Source organism: Ascaphus truei, chromosome 5 (genome assembly GCF_040206685.1).
Source record: "Ascaphus truei isolate aAscTru1 chromosome 5, aAscTru1.hap1, whole genome shotgun sequence".
In the NCBI taxonomy this organism is placed as follows: domain Eukaryota; kingdom Metazoa; phylum Chordata; class Amphibia; order Anura; family Ascaphidae; genus Ascaphus; species Ascaphus truei.
The window spans coordinates 25,408,787-25,430,539 of NC_134487.1; the positions used below are offsets into that span (position 1 = coordinate 25,408,787).

Below are 21,753 nucleotides of genomic sequence, written 5' to 3' on the forward strand. Positions count from 1 at the left end.
AATGGATCACAGAATCACTGTTACCAACTTGGTCCCATCACAACATGGCCTTTCAATTCACTTCCAGTTGTAAAAAAACAAAAAACCCTATATATTTCTGCAAAACTCTGAACTGGACCAGAATCTTACAGAATCATTTGGCCAATGTAGTAGATACCTAGTGTGTATCCATTAGTATCATTTATATGTTTTTCTGTGATCTGATGGTAGCTTTTTCAGACTTTCTTTTCTAATTAACATCTCCTCTAGGGATAGGGAATTCATTGCAGTGAAGATGATCATTTAGTATTCAAAAAAAAATTACAGCCAACCAGTAAAGGACTTTCAAAAATGTTCTGCACTAAAATAAAGTTGTATCTAAAGTGATGATCACCATTGAAGCTAACTGAATATATCCTTTTCTATGGCAGCAAAGCCCTCCAAACACAACCAGAAGAGCAAATCTGAAAAACAATGCACGTGTAAAAAAGCATCACAAAATGAAATCGAATGTTAGTCATCTGAAATATCCTTATTTTCTCCCCAGCAACAGATCAGCAATTCTGGATTTTCCGTGTCAGGAAGACTGTGATATAGATATATAGATATCTATCTATCGATAAATAGATATAGATATCAGAAAGGCGTTGAAGCCTTGCAGTTCATCATACCACCTTCTGTGTGTGTATGTATGTAAATATATATCTATATACCTATACACATACCTCTTCAATTAATTGGTGCTGCTTTGTAAAACACAACATGATGAAGAAAAGGAGGTTTGTGCAGTGGAATAAGAAGCAGATGTCACAGGCACTAGTAATGAATCTCAGCGCACTTTGGGACGTATGTATCACGTGTCGCAAACTGAAGCAGTGCTCCAGAAATTACATCACTCTGACGGTCATTTCTTGACGATGGACTTTGTGTCAATGCATCAAGGTGCGTTGTCCCCATTTATTTTGCCATTGAGAGATTTGGGGAATTGTTACTGGAGGAGAGAGTGAAGGCGACTGTATGGTTTCCCCTTCCGTCAGCACAATCCTCCATATTTAAATTAGTATTAACTTTTGCTCCCAAGAAATCAACATCAAAACGTAAGGACCAAAAAAAAAACAAGTATTGTAGATTTGCTGCTGGTGCATATGGTCCCAAGTTTCATTCAACGTTATGAAGCAGATTGCGTTATCTTGATTTTATATATATATATATATATATATATATATCCCCCATCACACTATATCTCATCACAAATCAGAGGCAGCTCACGGAATCCCGATTTTATTTTGGCCCAATTTGTTATTTCTTTTCTAGCGTGGTGGTTTTCCACTTTTAACCCCTTTCAGTGCTAGAGGTGCCTATCCAATGTTTCTCAATATACATCAGCGTACTAGGACATGTAAAAAATTTTAATGTATATAAAAATGTACATGACAATACGATTTATTCTAGATTTTTTTTTTTTAATACAGTTAAAAAAAAACCTCAGTGATATCTCTGCAAACCCAGCATAATTACTACTGCACTAGTACAGGTGTATATTCACATACACCGTTATCATTTGGAGGCTATATCTTACAAACAGTGGCAATTGATTGAAGTATTTGAACACATTTAATGTTGACACCTTAGAAGCTCTTGGAGCCATCTCTGTATTAGGGGATCTTATTACAGAATCCCTAGAAGTCCTAATGCCATGTACTCCGGGTTCCCAACTCATGAAGAATGCCCCCCGATGGCAAGTTGCATGGAAGGAACACTGCGTTACAACCTGTTGAGGGAGAATATGTTTCCCATTGAGATTAGCAGAATTGGATTCCCTTGTGAGAACACGCTTTGTTTTCTGACCATTGGACAGACTGTTTCTCTCTTTAACCTGTACACTATGCTCAGGTAGTTTATGGAGAATCTGGGCTCCTGTCACTGCCAGGTTTTACCAGTATTTATAACATGGCTGATGAAGTGAAGACCTCCCCTTACGTCTGCATGTCTTTACCTACACAATGTATGATTGCTAGTTTGTATTGGGCTACATATCTAATTAAATCCAGGGGTCGAAGTGCTTTCAATAAGAAGTGGCATTGAGCTTGATTTAAAGACATTGTAGACTGGTTGGACATGGAGTTTTACCCCCTTTTAAACTCATGCTTGTACAAAGTTAATACCCTAAGAACAGAAATGAACGAGTCTTATATAACCAATGAATGTGTATATATAAAAACAGTGGTACTAGGGTAGAAGTAGTGGTACTTCAAACCCAGAACCACTGCACTTCGAATGATGCTAAGCCAGCATGAAGACCGGCAGCATTTAATATTCAGTACAAGCCCTTGGTGTCACAAGTGCTATAAAAGTGAAATCTTGTAAGTGGTTCACTAAATGGTCGTTTTCATGCCCAGATTCCTCGTTGAATGTTTTGCAAATAAAAATAAAATGTACTTCAGTTTTTATTTTATTTTTTAATGAAAATCACTATTGTTTACCAGAAGTAGAACAGTTATATGTATTGGAGGCTTATAAAGCGCTCTGGTCACGGAGGAGATACAAGCTCCTTTTTTTGGGGGGGTTGGGGGGAAAGATTTTAGACCTGACTTCATCCAGGAAAATTCATTTACAATGTTAAAATAACCAGCCAAGCCCCAAGAAATCATTACACGGTGTTGTGTACTTAACCTATTCACCAATAGTACTAATTGTAACTACATAATCGCACATCTAGTACTTACAAACAGTAGCTTTGAAAATGGCCTGTTAAAGGTTTTACATAGCAGACAAAAATCTTGCAATCCTCCTGTTTTGTTTTTATCTTTGGTTAGAATAAAACTGACAGCAATTCTGGTACATCCCCAACATGTCAAGTTTTTGTTATGACTAAACAAAACAAAAACTTGGACGTCAGAAATCGTAAAATATCAGTTCCCCAAAAGAGAAGAAAATAAAAAAAAAAACGAGTCAATTTTACTAGAGCTCTGTTGGTCTAAATCTTCGGATATTTGATGCTGTACTATTTTCACTCGCCGTACAATGATATTAATGGTGATTAAGCAGTGATGCGTTTATTCCCCAAAATGAGCACAAAATGATTCCAGCTGAAGATGAATCAGAGTCCGTCACAGTTTCTCGATGTAAATGGTTTTTTTCGGAGCACGTGATCGTCAACGGCATTGCTGATCTCCAATACTGGTTGTGTAATGCACCGTGTCCAGGGCTTGCTCTGGGTTTTCTCACTTGCATGTTTCAAAATGAAAAGTGCTTGTAGCTGAAGCTGGTGTGGGATGTTAGTGCATCTGGGTAAGGCAAATGAGAGGCAGTGAGGTGATCTCCAAATGGCATTGTTGTGGTCATGGTTTCACACGAGAGTTCCGGGCTTGGCTTTTTCTTGTCCATACCACTGTACATCAGCTAATTCTGGATACAGGGCAGAATCTAGGTAGCAGCTATCATTGTAGCTCCTAGAAAAGGGAAGAGAGATTTTTTTTTGTCAGCAGCATGAAATAACTTGGGATGGAATCAAGGTAACACTAATGATCCATTGCAACATGTTAATATGATCCGGAATACCCCCTCTCTTGTGTGATAAGAGGGAGCTTCATGCACACAATCTTAAGGAATATCAAGGTGAAGCTGAATCACTCTGATTTCTATGGATCTTATATGAGAGACAAACGATTATTCTTAGATCAAAGATACGAACACAAGGATGTGTCCAGCCAGACGTTTCCATGCATGAAATAGATCATAAAGGTTCTGATATTGAAATAAGAGGATATCTCATAGCAGTAAGGAACATTCTAGTTCATGGGTGCGCAAACTGGGGGGCGCAAGATTTTTCTGGGTGGGGGGGGGGGGGGGGGGGAGGGGCGCGGGCAGTTGTAGAAGTCCTGCACTCTTCCCTAAGGCATTAAAATTAAATGCCAGGGGATCGCGTGAGGCCTCTGTAACATCAACTTACCGCGATTCAGACGGCGTCTGGCACGTCTTCATGTCAACGTGGCATCACATGACGCCGCGGGGTCATGCAGCGTGATGTCACACGTGCGTTGCCATAGCAATGCGGCGTCATGCCGCAGCGGGGTGATGTGACATCACATGACCCCGCTGCGTCATTTGTCGCTCTAGGAAGGTAAGAGGGGGGTGCGAACACGGGAGGAGTGCTGGCAAGGGGGCGCAGTGCCAAAAGTTTGCACACCCCTGTTCTAGTTAACCCCATTGCTGTGAGAGACGCAGTGGAAAACGTGTTGCGGGCCCCTCTCACAGAGAAGGTGTGCTATATTACAACATTAATGTATAAAGGATCCCATATTTGTACCAAGATCAGTGTTACTGATTTTAGTGATTGCTGCAGCCAAGTAGCTTCTGTTTGTTTTGGCCTCTGTAGGACTCCAATGTCTCCATCGATGTAGAAATGTTGGCACACAATTTTTGGCAAAGAAGACCACAATTATATTTCTAAGATAACGTCATTGTAAAACCTACTTAAAATGTGTTGTTGTGCCACAGGGCAATATTTACAGTGTAATGCAAATAATTAATCAGTTTCCATCAGGAGACCAAGATACCAGCTCAGAATGACGAAATCCAAGTTGGAATCGTAAAAAAAAAAAAAAGGCTGTTCATTCATTAAGCTCAAGTTTTCAAAACAAAATTAAGCACATTAAGAAAATACAGTGGGTTTCTCAGCAAACTGCAGCAGAGAGGAACCTCATGGAACACATGAAAAGTCTTTAACAATGTACAAGACGAGAGTTACAATACACAGGACAACTCATTGTGGTGTAGAATGTGCACTACAGCATTTTAACTGGCCCCCTTTTCATGTGCAAAAAGACTTGACCATGTGGGCTGTGTTATTATCAATATACAGTACCTCTATTCATCAGTACTTTGGTGACTTGGAGACTCAGACCCATCCATAGTGGGCGAGTTTTCCGTTGCTTCTCTGAACACAGGACAGCAGAGGAAGAGAGAGTAGAGACAAGGAGTGAGGCAGACATCATTTAGCGACACGTTAGTATAGCTCGGAAAGGAAAATCAATAGTGCAGGATTTAAGACAAAAGGAGTTAGTAATACAGAAAATGTAAGTCCTGCAAACATATTGTTTTTCGTGGAAAGAACATCCAGTCACAAAAGAAGAGCTGGTTTGAATTACAGTGACATGCATAGTTTTCCTACAGGTGGAGTACATACCTAAACCACTTCTGATGCTGAATGTGTGTTTGCAGGATAATGGTGTGAATAAGAAAATGAGTTATGATGCCTGTGCAAGAGGTGTGAGGTGCAATCAGTGTGGGTACAGTTGTGCACAACAAAAAGACAGAAAAGCCCAATGCTACATCCAATGTGACACAAATCACAGTGAAATACTTATATATGCTCTTGAATAAGGGTCATTTAGTTAAATCCTTTGGCCAAAGCGTTATAAACCTGCAGCCACATCAAGGCATGACCAGTAAGCAGGTCCTAACACTACCTACTGTATGCAAATTCTCATTTACCTCTGCTGGAGACAGAATAACCTCAGTGGGTCTGTACTGCGCAGGAACATTAATAAAAACATGGGTTTTGGGGTTCTGAGCTTGCTGGGATTGTGTTTATTAGTTTGATTTTTTTTGGCATCAGTTGTTTGGAGGTTAGTGGCCCCTCCTCCCCACTTTTTAAGTAGCAAGGTTTTTGTCATGTTCCTGTGCAGTACAGACTCACTGAGGTTATTCTCCCTCCAGCAGAGGTAAATGAGAATTTACATAAGTAGTGTGAGGACCTGCTTAAAATATCCACGTATATATAATGTCAAAAGGAGTGCTACTGAGCGTGGCCAAATATATAAATTTGGCCACGCTCAGTAGCACTCCTTCATACATACATACATACATACATACAATGTGGTGGGTTTTGGGGTCCTGAGCTTGCTGGGATTGTGTTTATTAGTTTGGGTACAGTTGTGACAAATTTTATCTTAAAAACACTCCACGATACAGGGCGTAGGAGTCACTTTTCACTACCTTCCAAAATCAATGTGTGTCTGGCTTGTACTGTACTACCAGCTTCATAATGGAGGAGAAGTGTAAGCCCCACATGCCCAAAAGGGGAAAACCACTACATTTGAGTGGGTAAAACAAACAAAAAACTCTACTGTTCAGCAGTCTGAAGCTTTAGGGTGACTGCTGGTTATAAGGAACCATTGAAACTAAAAAGTGATTTCATCAATGTACATTTACATGCTCCCTTGCAGCATCTGAATACCTGCATTTTAAACACGGGTGGTATTTAGGGATTTGTACAGTAGATACACGCAAATATTTTCTATCTTTACAAGATCATGTACATGTAGATGCCAAGAAGGAGATAACATGTGCACATGCAGAAGACAAAGACGAAGAACAAGATAATACAATCATTTCTATTTTTTTGCAAACACCATATCCTAGTACAGGCATACCCCACATTAACGTACACAATGGGACCGGAGCATGTATATAAAGCGAAAATGTACTTAAAGTGAAGCACTACCTTTTTCCCACTTATCGATGCATGTTCTGTACTGCAATCGTCATATACGTGCATAACTGATGTAAATATCGCATTTGTAACAGGCCCTATACTTTCCCCGCTTGAGCACAGCTTCAGTACAGGTAGGGAGCTGGTATTGCTGTTCAGGACGTGCTGACTGGCGCATGCGCGAGCTGCTGTTTGCCTATTGGGCGATATGTACTTACTCGCGAGTGTACTTAAAGTGAGTGTCCTTAAAGCGGGGTATGCCTGTATATGGATCACAAACAATATGTACTTTATAGGGTGGACATCAGAAGGAAATGGGTGGATAGTTTCTATGCATGACCATACAAATCTATAGCAAACGTTTTTCCACTATCTCCGTGATTCTCAGGAGATGTACCATCTTGAACTGGGCTCACTCTTGTCTAGCATAATTCCACCAATGTTCTCTTTGTGCGAACATCACGCCATGTGTACCTACTTCCCTACACATAATACCACTGTCCTCAAACTCAAACAGGTGTGAATGAGCAATTCCTTATTTTATGGAGCGTGGATCTCTGGAGGTTTCATGTTAGGGCCAATGTTATTAGCTGACATCACCACAAAAGAACAATCAACCTGTGGTCAAAACTACCTGTGTTAAAAATTCCATTCTACATTCCAGTGAACCTTAAAAACATAGAGGTCATTTTGAACACCCAGTGATGTCATCTTCTGCCAGACATAATTATACTTTGGTATTGAACACTTCAGAGATTCTTTTGATGTGTGAGCAGTCAGTTGTGCATGGAATGCCGTCCTCCCCAGAGCCCAAGGACTTACCCAGTCTGCCAGGTTAGGATGTGGTGAGGGCTGCTTGGGGGGGTGGCTGTGGTATCACTGCAAGGCGTTGAACTCCTCTGACCATGAGGTAAGGCAGCTGTGGTACAAACAAGCAACATGTCAGAAAGGGGTCAAATAATTCAAACAATGCCATTACATGAAAGTGGAGAAGCTGTGACTAAGACATTCCATTCCCGCAACACAATCCTCCATGCTCCAGATTGCCTCATCCCAATAACCAGCCCAAGACTGCCCCTCCAAAATGGAGCGCTTAACAAGAGATGAACGCTGTGCCAGTCAGCAGGGATTGCCTAAAGGACTCTGATGTTAAAATGCATCGTTTCATCTTTCTCTGCCCTTAGAAGCAATCCGCGTTCGTTGCAATAAGTTGCTGGCCCCTCTGACTGGCAACGGGTTACGGTAGGGGTATACGTGACTCTCAGGGTTGCCACCTTCTATTGAAGGCTAACCCAGAGATAATATTTTTTTATATTTATTTCTCTTACCTTTGGCGGTGATGTCTCCTGGCATTCTCCGGCATCACCCCCCTGCAAACCCGTCGGCGTGGCTGCGGGACGTCAAATGGCGCAGCATTGCCGTGACAACGGGACGCTACGTGACGTCACGTTGCCATGACAACGGGCGTCACGTAGCATCCCACTGTCATAGCAATGTGGCGCCATTTGACGTCGCGCAGCCGTGTTGACGGAATTTGCAGGGGGGAGATGCTGGAGGATGCCAGAGCCACCCGGAGATTCACCCCGTAGCCCGGATGTAATTGCCTGAAACACGTAGTCTCCGGGTCAAACCGGGAGTGGTGGCAACCCTGGTCACTCTGTATAGTGTGGTCACAGCATGGATGTAGATGGAGCTGAACCTTTCTCCAGAACTTGGTGGCAGTGTCACAGCATGCTCAATAGGAACCTGTGTATCTCGTACCCTTACTGTTAGAAACTTAACCAAAAGACTGAAGGCATGATCAACCGCAGGAGCCTCCAGCACTGAAGCAGTTAAGGAGTGTGTCAAGTGGATCTAAAAATGAACCATTTTTAACATGTATCATTTTATTGGAGGCACCAATTTGAACCTATTAAGTACGTGGTATATTTACATTATTTCAAGTCTCCTGCCTATTCCAACAAATGATTTCACAGACTGGAAATCACAGCTTTTATAGCAAAGTCTGGGTTAAAAGTGCAAATAACTTATGAAAATCTGAATTTTTTTTCAAGCCCTGGATTTAAAATGACCTTTTCTATACAAAGCAACTAACAGGAGAAGAAAATACGTCGCTCAAACGGGCTGCATTAATATTTTAGGACACCAATTTCTCCTAAAATGTTGTTGAGTGCTATTTAGGGATTAAGGAATATTGCAGAACACACAGAGCAGAGAAAAGAAAAGGTAATCCCTTCACATTTAGAGCACTATAAACAAACAAACAAACAAATACACTGTTTATCATAGTAAAGTCAGTATTTGTAAAAGATGCTTAAATTATAATTCTCTGTTTTGGTGCAATTACCTTGCAAATTAACATTGACTTTTGAATACTAAAATCATTAAAATAATAACCAGGATAAGGGTGAACATTGGTACTCAAAACAATATAACAATTTGCAGCATTAGGCTATGGCCCTGGTATCTCCGCTGCAACGCGCGCCCGCGAGATTGGCGGCGCATGCAGCTGATTCCCGGTCTGCAGCTCACTGCAGGAAGAGAGACCGGGGGGAGGGAGGGGGCGCGGCCATGACATCACCGGCAGGTTCGCCCTCATTGGCTGAACCGCCGGGGGGCGTGCCGTATCGCTCGACGCGAGTCCTGCTCTCACTTCTATTGAGAGCAGGAGCAGCTCTCGCCTCAGCGCTGCAGCCCCCCCTCGCAGCGGGCCCAGCGCCATTGAGGGGAGGGTACTCGTCCGTGCAGCGGCCGCTGCAGTAGGCAGCGGGGGCAAGGCCTTAAATGCCAAAGTATAGGACCTCTTCTCTTAACCCACTCTCTCTCCCGGTGACCTCATCACACCTGTTGGGTTCAAATATCACCTCTATGCGGATGACCCACAAATGTACTTTTCAACCCCTGACTTTACACCTGCTGTACAGACCAAAATCTCTGAATTAGGGGCGTAGCTATAACCCGGGTCGCCCACTCTTGGGGGGGCCCCTTCTCCCCCCTATCGGCGGCACATTGCAGGCCTGAGATGCAGGAAGGAAGCACAGAGGGAAATCCCTTCCTCTGCAGGTGGGCGGGGCCTGGGTCAGGGGGCGGGGCCTGAGATGCAGGAAGGAAGCACAGAGAGAAATCCCTCTCTGCAGGTGGGCGGGGCCTGGGTCAGGGGGCGGGGCCTGAGATGCAGGAAGGAAGCACAGAGAGAAATCCCTATCTCTGCAGGTGGGCGGGGCCTGGGTCAGGGGGCGGGGCCTGAGATGCAGGAAGGAAGCACAGAGGGAAATCCCTTCCTCTGCAAGTGGGCGGGGCCTGGGTCAGGGGGCGGGGCCTGAGATGCAGGAAGGAAGCACAGAGGGAAATCCCTTCCTCTGCAGGTGGGTGGGGCCTGGGTCAGGGGGCGGGGTCTGAGATGCTGTAGGGAGGATAGAGGGGGAATTCCTTCCTCCGTAGGTGGGCGAGGCCTGGGTCAGGGGGCGGGGCCTCAAGTAGTGCAGCGTGGGACTGGAGCTGCAGCCTGAGAGACAGGCTGGGAAAGGTGAGAGGGAAGGGAAGGGTTAAATCACAGGGGTAAACACAGACATGAAAGGGAAGAAGACAGAAAAGAAGAGAGAAAATGACGTACAAGAGAGAAATACATTAGAGGGAAAAGAAAGACATGAGGGAGAGAGCAAAGAGCGAGCAAAGAGAGAGAGAGAGAGCAAAGAGAGAGAGAGAGCGAGCAAAGAGCGAGCAAAGAGAGAGAGAGAGCAAAGAGCAAAGAGCGAGCAGAGAGAGAGAGAGAGAGCAGAGAGAGAGAGAGCAAAGAGAGAGAGAGAGAGCGAGCAAAGAGAGAGAGAGAGCGAGCAAAGAGAGAGAGAGAGCGAGCAAAGAGAGAGAGAGCGCGAGCAAAGAGAGAGAGCGAGAGAGCAAATAGAGAGACCGGGAGGAGAGAGGAGAGAGGAGAGAGAGAGGAGAGAGAGAGGAGAGAGACACATAAAGGGGCCCTGAATGTTTTTTGCCCGGGGGCCCGCACATGGCTAGCTACGCCACTGCTCTGAATATCTCTCCGCTATATCATGCTATGTACTATCATACACCCAATATCACAAGCACTATGCCTAGTTGTAACATTTGACTCCTCCCTCGGCCTTCTGCTAAAACTCTAACACAGGCCCTCATTCTCTCCCGTCTTGACTATTGTAACCTTCTACTATATGGCCTTCATGCCTCTCCTACAACATATTCCAAAACGCTGCTGCTATAATCACTTTACTCTCTCCTAAATCTGTCTGTGTCTCTCCTGCTGAAATCCCTCTCCTGGCTTCCTATTAAACCGCATCACTTACAAAAATTCTCCTCCTCATTTTTAAGGCTTTACACTCTGCTGCCCTTCCTTATATCTCAGCCCCAATTTCTCATTATACACATGCCCAACACTTGGGTTCTGCTGAAGGATGTCTTCTTTCTACCCCTTTGTATCTAAAGCCCTCTCCCACCTTAAACCTGTCTTCTGCGCTTAATCCCATTATATGTTATATTATTGCACGCGTATCACTGCTGTAAAAGCGCTATGCACATGGATGGCGCTATATAAAGATATACATATTAGCGCGAGTACTAGGGGTCACCTTTACAAATACTGACTTTATCATAGTAAACACTGTATATATTTTCATAATGGTTTGGAGTGCACTAAAAGTGTTAGTCACTCTCTGAAACTTTAACATTTTTATCCAGACTCCATCCCCACCCATTATCAGGTTTCAGTTGCTTGTCTAAACTCTTGCAAACTGGATGATTTAGAGAGTCCGCTTCCTCTCCGGGACTCTGCGCTTTGCTAAGTTTCTGATGCATGAGCTGGCCTGGAAATTCCAATCAGATTATTATCTCCACTATAATTCATTCCGTTAATTAAAGATCCTGACCTACATGTCTGGCTTTACACGTATCCTGCATGGTTTTCCCAAGGAAACATTTTATTCAGCCTAATTTCCTCACAGGAAATGTCCTCTTACTCTACATCTTTGCAGGTGAAAGGCACTTTCTGAGCTGTGCATTTGAAATTGTATTTTATGTCTTTATTTATATAGCGCCATTAATGTACATAGCGCTTCTCAATAGTAATACACGGGGTAATCATATAAATAACAAATAATATACATAACAGGTAATGGGAATAAGTGCTTCAGACATAAAAGTAACAGTGCTTCTGCAGGGGGCCAAGTTTTATGTATCATGTGTCTAGTAATATTTACGGTGCTATTCATATGCTTCTTTAAGCAAGTGGGTCTTAAGGTGGGCCTTAAAGGTGGATAGAGAGGGTGCTAGTCGGGTATCGAGGGGAAGGGCATTCCAGAGGTGTGGGGCAGTCAAGTGAGAAAGGTTTAAGGCGGGAGAGGGCTTTAGCTACAAAGGGGGTCAAATAAAAACACTTCTGTTCTTTTCTCTAACCTGAAATGTGTTGTGTTGTTCTACTAGCAGTGGTGTTTCTGTCCATAAAGCATCACTACTTAATTCACCATTAAATAATGAGGGGTCATATTTATAAGCAGTCTTCTGCAATAAGATAACTTGGTTATATCAACGGACAATGTTTTTTTAAGGACCATTCATTTATTTTGTTATTAACCTTTTGTCGCCATGGGGGGCTGCAATGAGTCGCTAGCTCCTCTGGCAGCTAAATGGTTAAACAGAATAAGAAAACAAGCTGTAACTTCCAGTAAAACATGGATCTGTAATTCCATTTTTACCCATTAAATTTACATGTAATTGCATGTTTACCCATTATAACGCAACTCCTTCAGTGCCACAGGATCTGCAATCCCGTGCGGAGAGAGCAAAAGGATAACTGTGGTTGCACCCTTTTTTTATAGTAAATTATATAGTCAATGAATTTCTAGAGGGGGGAAAAATAAAGGAGAGCGGAGGTTTGGCTGAGAAATAATGGTTAACATGCTTTGCAGAATGCTCTTCAGCACCCCTGGGCCGTACAATGTACTGTATAGTGTGTGTACTTCATCTCAACTCAGAACAATGTCCTCAAGTTAACCACCATGGAAGCAGCAGACCACCCACTTAGGGAAGCTGGAGGAAACAAGGGATAGAATAAGGGCTATGAGAGATTTCTCCCAGTGCTCTCAGTCACTTATCATTCAGCAGGAGAAAATGTTCAGAAAAAAGCCAACAAATGGCTCAGTAGATCTATTGCTTTGGCTGACAACCCAATCGTTTCCAATCCCATCAGTTGTAACCTCCTTGAAGCATGGCCCTTATTTGCTACGGTCCTCCGACCCCAATGTCTTGTGCTGCAGAATATGTTGGCGCTTTATACATAATGATAAAAATAACAATGAAATGATGCCACTGGTCCTGGTAAGTAGCAGCTTCCGCACAATGATATGCAATGAATTTGCAAGAATGTAGCATGAGGTTAGGCCTCCAAATGGTACTAAATATTCATATTTTGTTTCCGCTTTTATTGTTCCTTAAAAATTGTATTAAAAAAAAATATTGATCAAAACCACAATGTCCTGTGATAACAGTGCACCCATTGTGTCATACGCGACAACACCACAAGAAAAATAGATCACAGATATCTTTGGCGTGCTACAGCACAAGAGAGGAATGTTGGGGTTCTTGTAGAGCAGGGGGGCTCAACTCCAGTCCTCAAGCCCCCCCCAACAGGGCAGGTTTTCAGGATAGTGCAGCTTCAGCACAGGTGACTCAATCAGTGGCTCAGTCAAAGGCTGAACCCCTGTTTGAGCCACCTGTGCTGAAGCAGAGACTGATTGAGCCACTTGTGCTGAAGCAGAGATATTCTCAAAACCTGACCTGGAGGGGGGGGGGGGCCTTGAGGACTGGCGCCTAGCACCCCTCTTGTAGAGGGCAAGAAAGATGTTTTGCCAGCCTCTGTGTGATCACTCTGACAATAATGGGGTGTAAAGTGTAAACTCACCAAAAAAACAGTCTGTTCAGAGTATTATGGCTTGCAACTTTAGGATTGTCTATGTAGGACCAATGAATTATTTGTATTTCAGCTCTTTTTAAAATCCCTTTTTAGGAGAGACTTAACCCAAACCAAAAATTCCTTCCTGACCCCATCAAAGGAATCACTAGAAATGTCTATTTTAATAGACAAACTTATAATAACCTACATAGTTCTAACCCTTTTCTGCGCCCTGTTAAGTAAAATCTAGCTGTACACATCTATTGATGACGTGTTCTTTTTGTAGTGAGACACATTTAAGATAAACGACAGGTTATTCTGAACATATTGGTTCCTTACCTGATGTTGCTTTACACATAGGAGGCATTCTTGTTACCCTGCTGTGTGCCAGAAAGGTGCTTTGAGATGTGCTGTACTGGGAGCCGCTGTCGGACGAGTTGGAACTTGTATGTGAAAGTCTGTTGTGCTCCTTGTGAGACGTCGCAGACCTATGGTACCACAGCCGCAGCTCGTCAGACACCGCAGTCCTGCCCTGGCCCTTCTCGTGGCCCTCTCTCCCGAGTGATGGAGTCCTTACAATCTGAGAACGGGAGGGGGTTAGCCTCACCGAGTCAACAGAATCATCCCTGTGCCAGTTCTCTTTGTACATCCCCCCTGCAGTGTAGGAGTTGGACGTCTTGAATTGTGCTTTGACGCTGTAGTGTCCCTCCTGGTCGTTCTCTAGGCTACGCACTACCACGGGGGTCGAGCTTCCTTCGATGTACAGAGGGTACTCCTTGATCCTGTACTGTGACGAAGGCTGGCTCTGGCTATGCAGGTAGACTCCATGGTGTCCTGTCCCATTCCTGGCAGCCAGATTGGGCATGCTCCCTGAATTAGAGGACACAAGGTTTCCGTTGGATTTGTGTCGGTGTCTTTGCCGCTCAATGGCCTTGGAGGGCGAGTCCTCGGCCAGAGTGGAGTAGTTAGGATTCATCTGGGCAGGGTAGTAGTGCTCCGAGCTGGAATGGCTGGTACAGGAGGAGCAGTCATCCATAGGGTCGGAGCCATTACTGCTTCGAGTCCTTGGGGTGTAGAAATCTGGGCTCCCAGTGTCATTCTCAGAGCCCAAAAGTTTTCCTTGTGACTCCAAGCTGGAGCTCCGGTGTCTAAAGTGCTGTGCTAAGCTGTGCAGCCTGGTGGGGCTGATGTCCACTGACCTGTAATGACGAGAGAATGTAAAGAACGATAAGCTTGCGATTGCTCCACAGCAACGATCAGAAATTAGATGACTTTACATACAAAAACAGAATTTATTTATTATTTATTTATAAAATATTTTACCAGGAAGTAATACATTGAGAGTTACCTCTCGTTTTCAAGTATGTCCTGGGCACAGAGTAAAACAAATAATACATGGTTACAAATACAGTTACATAAATGAACAAGGTATACATTTATATACAAGACATTGCATGCACAGTTAAAGAAAATATATATTATGAGCGTATGAAACAGTTACAGACCAGATTAAAGTGTGAGACAGCCTTAGATTTGAAAGAACTTAAGCTGGTGGTGGATATGAGAGTCTCTGGTAGGTTGTTCCAGTTTTGGGGTGCACGGAAGGAGAAGGAGGAACGTCCGGATACTTTGTTGAGTCTTGGGACCATGAATAGTCTTTTGGAGTCTGATCTCAGGTGATAGGTACTGCATGTGGTAGGGGTGAGGAGCTTGTTCAGGTAGCTGGGTAGCTTGCCCAGAAAGTATTTGAGGGTGAGACAGGAAAGGTGAACTTTGCGCCTAGACTCTAGTGATGACCAATCTAGTTCTTTGAGCATTTCGCAGTGATGTGTGTTGTAGTTGCATTGGAGAACAAAACGACAAATTGAATTGTAGAGGGTGTCAAGTTTGCTAAGGTGGGTTTGAGGAGCCGAGCCATATACTATGTCTCCATAGTCAATAATTGGCATTAGCATCTGCTGTGCAATACGCTTTCTGACCAGGAGACTTAGGGAGGATTTGTTCCTGTAAAGTACCCCTAGTTTGGCATAGGTCTTGGTTGTCAGGGTATCAATGTGCATCCCGAATGTTAAGTGGGAGTCAAACCATAAGCCCAGGTATTTAAAACTAGTGACAGGTGTTAGGGTGGTTTTAGCGTTGGTTCTAATCAGGAGCTCAGTCACTGGAAGCTTTACAAATTTAGTCTTGGCCCCAAATACCATTGTTACAGTCTTGTCAGTGTTTAAAAACAGTTTGTTTTGGGAAATCCAGTTTTCGAGTCTCAAAAAGTCAGACTGAAGTATGTGTTGAAGGTCAGAGAGGCTATGGCTGTGTGCATACAGGATTGTGTCATCTGCATACATGTGTATTGAGGCTTCCTTACAAGCTGTGGGAAGATCATTAATGAACACTGAGAAGAGTAGGGGCCCCAGAACAGAGCCTTGCGGGACACCACAGGTGATATCCAGGGGGTTGGAGTTAGAGCCTGAGATGGACACATGTTGGGATCTTCCTGATAGGTAGGACTGAAACCAGTTTAAAGCATGTTTCCCTATTCCAGAGCTCTGGAGTTTGTTAAGCAGGATAGCATGATCAACTGTGTCAAAAGCCTTTGCAAAATCTAGGAATACTGCACCAGTGAGTTGTCCCCGTTCCATTCCACACTGGATTTCATTGCAAACTTTTAGCAGGGTAGTTACGGTGGAGTGTTTGGGACGAAACCCAGACTGGAATTGGCTAGGGAAATTTGTCTTGGTGTAGAACTCGCTTAATTGGGAGTGGACACATTTTTCCATAACTTTGGATAGAATTGGGAGAAGTGAGATTGGCCTGTAGTTTGAGACAGTGTTTTTGTCCCCACTTTTGAAGATTGGGACAACTCTGGCAGTTTTCCAGGTCTTAGGGATATGGCCTGCAGACAGGATAGAGTTGACTATGGACGCAATTGGTTTGGCAATGGCTGGGGCACCAAGTCGTAGGAACCTAGATTGTAGTAAGTCGGGTCCACATTGGCTGCTTAGTTTTAGTTTGAGGAGCGCTTGTGTAATCTCCTCTTCAGATACTGGGCTAAATTGAAAATTGTGGGCAGTGTTGGGAGGGGGTGGGACTATAGGGGTACTCCCAGGATGAGATTCAGGTTTGGGGTTTGTGCTGCGTTTCGCTAATAAGTTAGTGGCACACCCCACAAAGTAATCATTGAATGCATTTGCAATGTCAGTGGGGTTTGTCAGAGTAATATCCCCCTTAGTGATATTACTTGGTTGTTGATGGTTAGGAGGCTGGAATATATTGTTGATAACCTTCCAGAAATTAGCTGGGTTTGATGTATTCTGGAGGAGATTGTCAGAGTAATATTGTGCTTTTGCATGCCTTGTTTGCCTTGTGCACACGTTCCGCAGGCATCTGTAGTGATTGAGATCCTTGGTAGTGCCAGTTACTTTGTAGCTTTTCCACAAGGCATCCCTGAACTGGTAGAGTGCTATAAGGTCAGGTGTAACCCATGGAAGGTGGGCCCCCCGTACCCTTATTTTGCGTAGTGGAGCATGGGTATCGCAGAGTTTTAAGAACTCGGATTGGAAATAGTCGAGCGCAGAATCAGGGTCGGGAATTAAATCGATTCTGTGCCATGGGCAGTTGGTAAGGTCATCCAGAAACTGTTGTGGGTTAAAGTTTTAAGAAAGAAAGTCAGCTGCACTGCATGGTGCAAACATCTAACATCAGGGCTTTTAACCCAAATACTGGTCACTTGATGTTTAAGAGGACTATTTACCCCCATATAACAATGAGTCTGGCTCAACCTTTCGTGATAATTGTAAAGTCCGGATTAATAGAGGTGGACGAAATATAACGGCTCATAAATATAAAACGCTTAGTCTTGTTTGCCAAGATCTATGTATACTAAACTGTTTTGACTACCACTTAAGCTCCCACTTACATACATTTTCAAAATTGGCATGCTTAGCGAGCTCCGTACCGCTCCAGGGCACATGGACATTCCACCAGGCTACGTTCATACGTTTCGGTGGTAATTCAAGCTCTGTGGGGTTCTAGGTGTTTGCAGAACACACAGATCTCATGCTTTTAGCTGAATAATATTAATAGTAGACTAATAATAATAATAATAAATTATTAACTATAAATTCCTGATCTCGTTGCATTTTTCATGTTTTTGCTGGTAAGAACTTTGCAACTCTGGGAGAGCTCAATGTACCTTTTACGATCCCTTCTGTTTAGTGACTGCAGAAAAATGGCAACTAATCTAATAACCCTTTGATTTATGCCAGTGCTCTGGCAGTGAACAAGTTAACTTCCAATGGCACTCTTCTAGCACCATGATGTGTTTGCAAGGCATTGTGTTCAATATGAAGTAGAAAGTTTCTGCTACTCCTTAGTAATCTCACAGGGCAGCAGTACTAACTGCCGTAATTCAATTCCTTGATAATACTGTGAAATATATCATCCAAATAATTGATTAAAGCAGCAAAGATTTTGCTGGGGTTTTTTTTTTTTTTTTTAACACAGTTTTTAACTTTTTTTTTAACATCAGTTGTGTAGTACAGGCATACCCCGGTTTAAGGACACTCATTTTAAGTACACTCGCGAGTAAGTACATCTTGCTCAATAGGCAAACGGCAGCTCACACATGCGCCTGTCAGCACGTCCTGAACAGCAATACCGGCTCCCTACCTGTACCGAAGCTGTGCGCAAGCAGGGAGACTATAGAGCCTGTTATACATGCGTTATTTACATCAGTTATGCACATATATGACGATTGCAGTACAGTACATGCATCGATAAGTGGGGAAAAGGCAGTGCTTCACTTTAAGTACATTTTCGCTTTACATACATGCTCCGGTCCCATTGCGTACGTTAATGCGGGGTATGCCTGTATTAACTAATACTTGCTGCATTTTTAAAATATTTTTTCCAACTCCAATGCCTATTTTTAATGAGTTTTAGTAATGTACTTAGCATCATTTGGCTGCTTACCAACCACTTACAAAGTGACATCCACTACTTTGGAAACAGGCACTGACACACCTTTCTGAGCTTTGCCCTTTGGCAACAAAGTATCACACACAGATCTGTTGCAGTGTTCCCAGCAGCTGACTGTCTATTACTCAGCTGAAAGCTGTTACAATAATGTGTCACACTTAGTAATACAATGTTACATTGCAGCTGCAGCATTTCACAGACTGCAGCACAGTCAGAAGTCAGCCATTTCGATAACCCTGAGTGGAGGATATTCCCTGATCGATCACAGCAGAACGGATCGATCAACAGCATAGGTAATTATTTCTCAATGAAAGCTACTCCCCTGCTGCATACTGTATAGTAATACAAAAAAACAAAACAAAACAAAACAAAAAGGTGTAGCTAGGATTGCTGCCTTAAAAAGTAATCAAAAATAGCTGTAACTGCCCAAGGGACTGAAATAGTTGTGCTTTCACATCAGATATCTTTCAGCAAAAACTCCAGGCAATTTTTATTCATACACACCAGACCATGGACTTTATACTGCTGATGCAAATGGTACCCATTCATTTTACTTCAAGTTCACTTGCAGCAGGTACTAGAGTAAGTGCAGGTGTGAATAGGCCCCTCAGCCTACCAAAAGGTGAATGATTTGAAAAGAAGTGCAGGAACGTGTCTGATCTACTCTTGGGGACAGCGATACCTTTCAACTGCATTCACTGCATGCCTCTCCAACAAAGAATGGGTTAATGAACCCACCCAAGAGTAAGAGATGGACACTTTGGAGATCTCTTCTTCAGATAAGGTTTCAGCAGTGGTCAGCAATAAAGATTCCCACTCAACAGCCAGAGTCAAAAGTGGAGCGGATATTGGTCGCCCAGTTGGTTCAATGCTCCTCACGTGGAAGTTTTACCTGGTGGAATGGACGTAGTGCGGGCTGCGTACCCGCAGGTCCGGCGTCGATGGCATGCTGGACTGGGAGTTCCAGTGAGGGAGGTTCCGGATGGGGCTGTTCTGCAGAGAGCTGCTCCCGCCTGCCTCCGAACAGCTGCCTGTGCTGGGAAACCGTTTGTGGCTACTGGAAAGCAAACAAACAGATATGATTACATGTATTGGCATAACTGGGGAGGGAGGGGGGAAAGGCCGTTATTGGATACTTTGTCTGGTTTTCGGATACCTCATTATCTCCATGTAAAAGTGGCTCGTGGAAACTACCCTTGCAATACTTCAATTCTAATGCAATGCATCAGTGTTGCTGGTAACCCAATGAGGGATTTAAATAAGTATCTGAGCAGTGTGTAAAATGATAGATATCATTAAGATGGAAACATAGAAACAGTGTGAAAAAACCATGCAACAGTTTCCCACGTGAGATACCAAGCAGGACTCTGCTCACAGCTCTTAGTGCCATGTCTTCCATTTATTAGAGAGCAGTGAAGAACACAACGTTCCTCGTCCCATACGGACCTTTCTTCAGGCCTGCTTTCTAATACATGGAAGAGACGGTACTAAGAAAGCTGCGAGTAGAGTTCTACTTGGTATCTCCCCTGGGAAACTGCTGCATGGTTTTTACAGTCTCTCTTGGGCTTGCCGCACATTCAGAGTTCTTTTTTCTCACCTACTTTACTTTCACCAACATGTGTTTTTCTGAAAATAGAAACCGTCTCCACAAATGCTGCTGCACATGAGCTTCTGAGACCTTCAAACGTCCCTTATCTGAGCCACAAGCTCAATTGCTATTTTGGATTTCTTTAAAGAGCCATTAAAACATGAATGCCATTATAGCTTGAACATTTCAGTTAAAACGAAACACCATTAATAGTCAGAATTATACAGTGGATTAGATTTACAGGGCCACATATATCTCTTGTGTTACACCAATGGGCTATAACAAAAGACAAAAAACCCAATGCTACATCCAATATGACAAAATACACTCTTGTATAAGGGTCATTTAATTAAACCCTTTGGCCAAAGCGGTATAAGCCTGCAGCCACGTCACGGTATGACCAGTATGCAGGTCCTAACACTACCTGTGCAAATTTAATTTACCTCTGAGGGCGGGAGAATGACCTCAGTGGACGTGTCCTGCACAGGTGCATGGCGAAAACCTGCTTTTTTAAGGGTTAGAGCTTAGTGGGATTGTTTGTTCACCAATGGGCTATGTTCTGAGTGGATTAGAGTTTACCTGGAATGACTGTGTGACGACCTTTTCTTCCCTTTTTCGTATGGTTCATCCAAGGAAGACTCGCTCCACATTTTGGGTTTGATGGGCGACTTGTCATAGTCATTTCGCTGGTAGTGCAACTGTCTGAGCCCGTCCAATGACTGTGGTGGGGGAGGTCTGCCATGGGATGGGGGTCTCGGGGGCAGACCTTTGTGAGGTGACTGCAAAGGGGAGATTATGCTGGAAACCGGACAATCCTCTGAAAGAGAAAACAAGAAATGTCTATTAGTTCCACTGATGTTCGTTTTCACCTTTACTTTGGAATCTAGATTTGCAGATGGTATTAAAATGTACAGGCATAGCGAGTCCCTGACATGCAGAGCTTACAATAAAGTAAGTGATTATCTCAATCTCGAGTACCTTGTCTCTTAACTAAAGTTTTTCTGCGGCAGAAAAAAAATGCATTAATGGTGCATAAATATCACCAGATTCATCTAGATGTAAAAAAAAAAAAAAAGGTAAGAAGATCCTTATATAACATATTTGATGATCATTTTTAATTTTACTTCATACTGACCAAATCTCTCTACTGGTGAGGACTCCCTCATAATTGAATTAAAAGAATGTATTTTCTTTCTCCATAAAACACATTTCCCTCAGCTCAATGCAAACCAATGGAAGAGATGTTCAGGCTGAATCTTCTGACATTTGTTTTTACATGTTGGTCCCCTATGTATGACTTCTGTAACACACATTTTGTCCCAAGGACTGTCCAATGGATCAAACTTTTTGTATGTATAATTCAGAGATTTGTCAAAAGGTCGTCGGTCTTAGAGCCACAATTCACATACTGCCCCTTCCCAAAGAAATGGAATCTGAAAATTAAAACAAAGCTCAGCTTTCATATGAGGCTTAGATGTTCCGTTAGGATAAGGGGATCAGCCTGCATTTATCAGGGCACCCGCAGTAAATGTTGTACTTTGCAATTTGTTGCAGGCCCCGGGGGAAGCGAAGGGGTTAAAATACAAAAATGACAATTTGTCGCTACCTGTGACAAAAATATAAAAATTGTAAGGGTGGACGAGGTTGGACAAGGTGTTAAATATAAAACAAATAGTTTCAAGTAGCAAGATGCATTGGAATGTGTATTAAATACATAGATTTCGGTTTTCATCCATGGGCTATTTAAGAGCTAGATCTGGGCTTAGTTACGGTTTCAAAAGCCCGTGTACACTGTGTGTA

The 21,753-nt window shown here is 43.2% G+C and overlaps 1 protein-coding gene across 8 annotated transcripts in view; it reads right to left on the reverse strand.

Moving 5' to 3' along the window:
* Positions 1-300: 300 nt before the first annotated feature.
* The window catches only part of FRMD4A (FERM domain containing 4A), a 523,694-nt gene continuing 502,241 nt past the window's right edge, over positions 301-21,753 (reverse strand). For 6 of the 8 annotated variants that reach the window (XM_075599524.1, XM_075599522.1, XM_075599521.1 and 3 more), the window contains exons 19-23: positions 20,533-20,770; positions 19,258-19,422; positions 13,731-14,590; positions 7,298-7,394; positions 301-3,431 (exon numbers count right to left, since the gene is read on the reverse strand). In XM_075599524.1, the coding sequence (XP_075455639.1) occupies positions 3,329-3,431; positions 7,298-7,394; positions 13,731-14,590; positions 19,258-19,422; positions 20,533-20,770 (1,463 nt within the window). In that variant the 3' untranslated portion in view covers positions 301-3,328. Of the gene's footprint in view, positions 3,432-4,846; positions 4,919-7,297; positions 7,395-13,730; positions 14,591-19,257; positions 19,423-20,532; positions 20,771-21,753 lie in introns of all 8 variants that reach the window. The other 2 variants (XM_075599523.1, XM_075599519.1) reach the window with 1 other exon arrangement.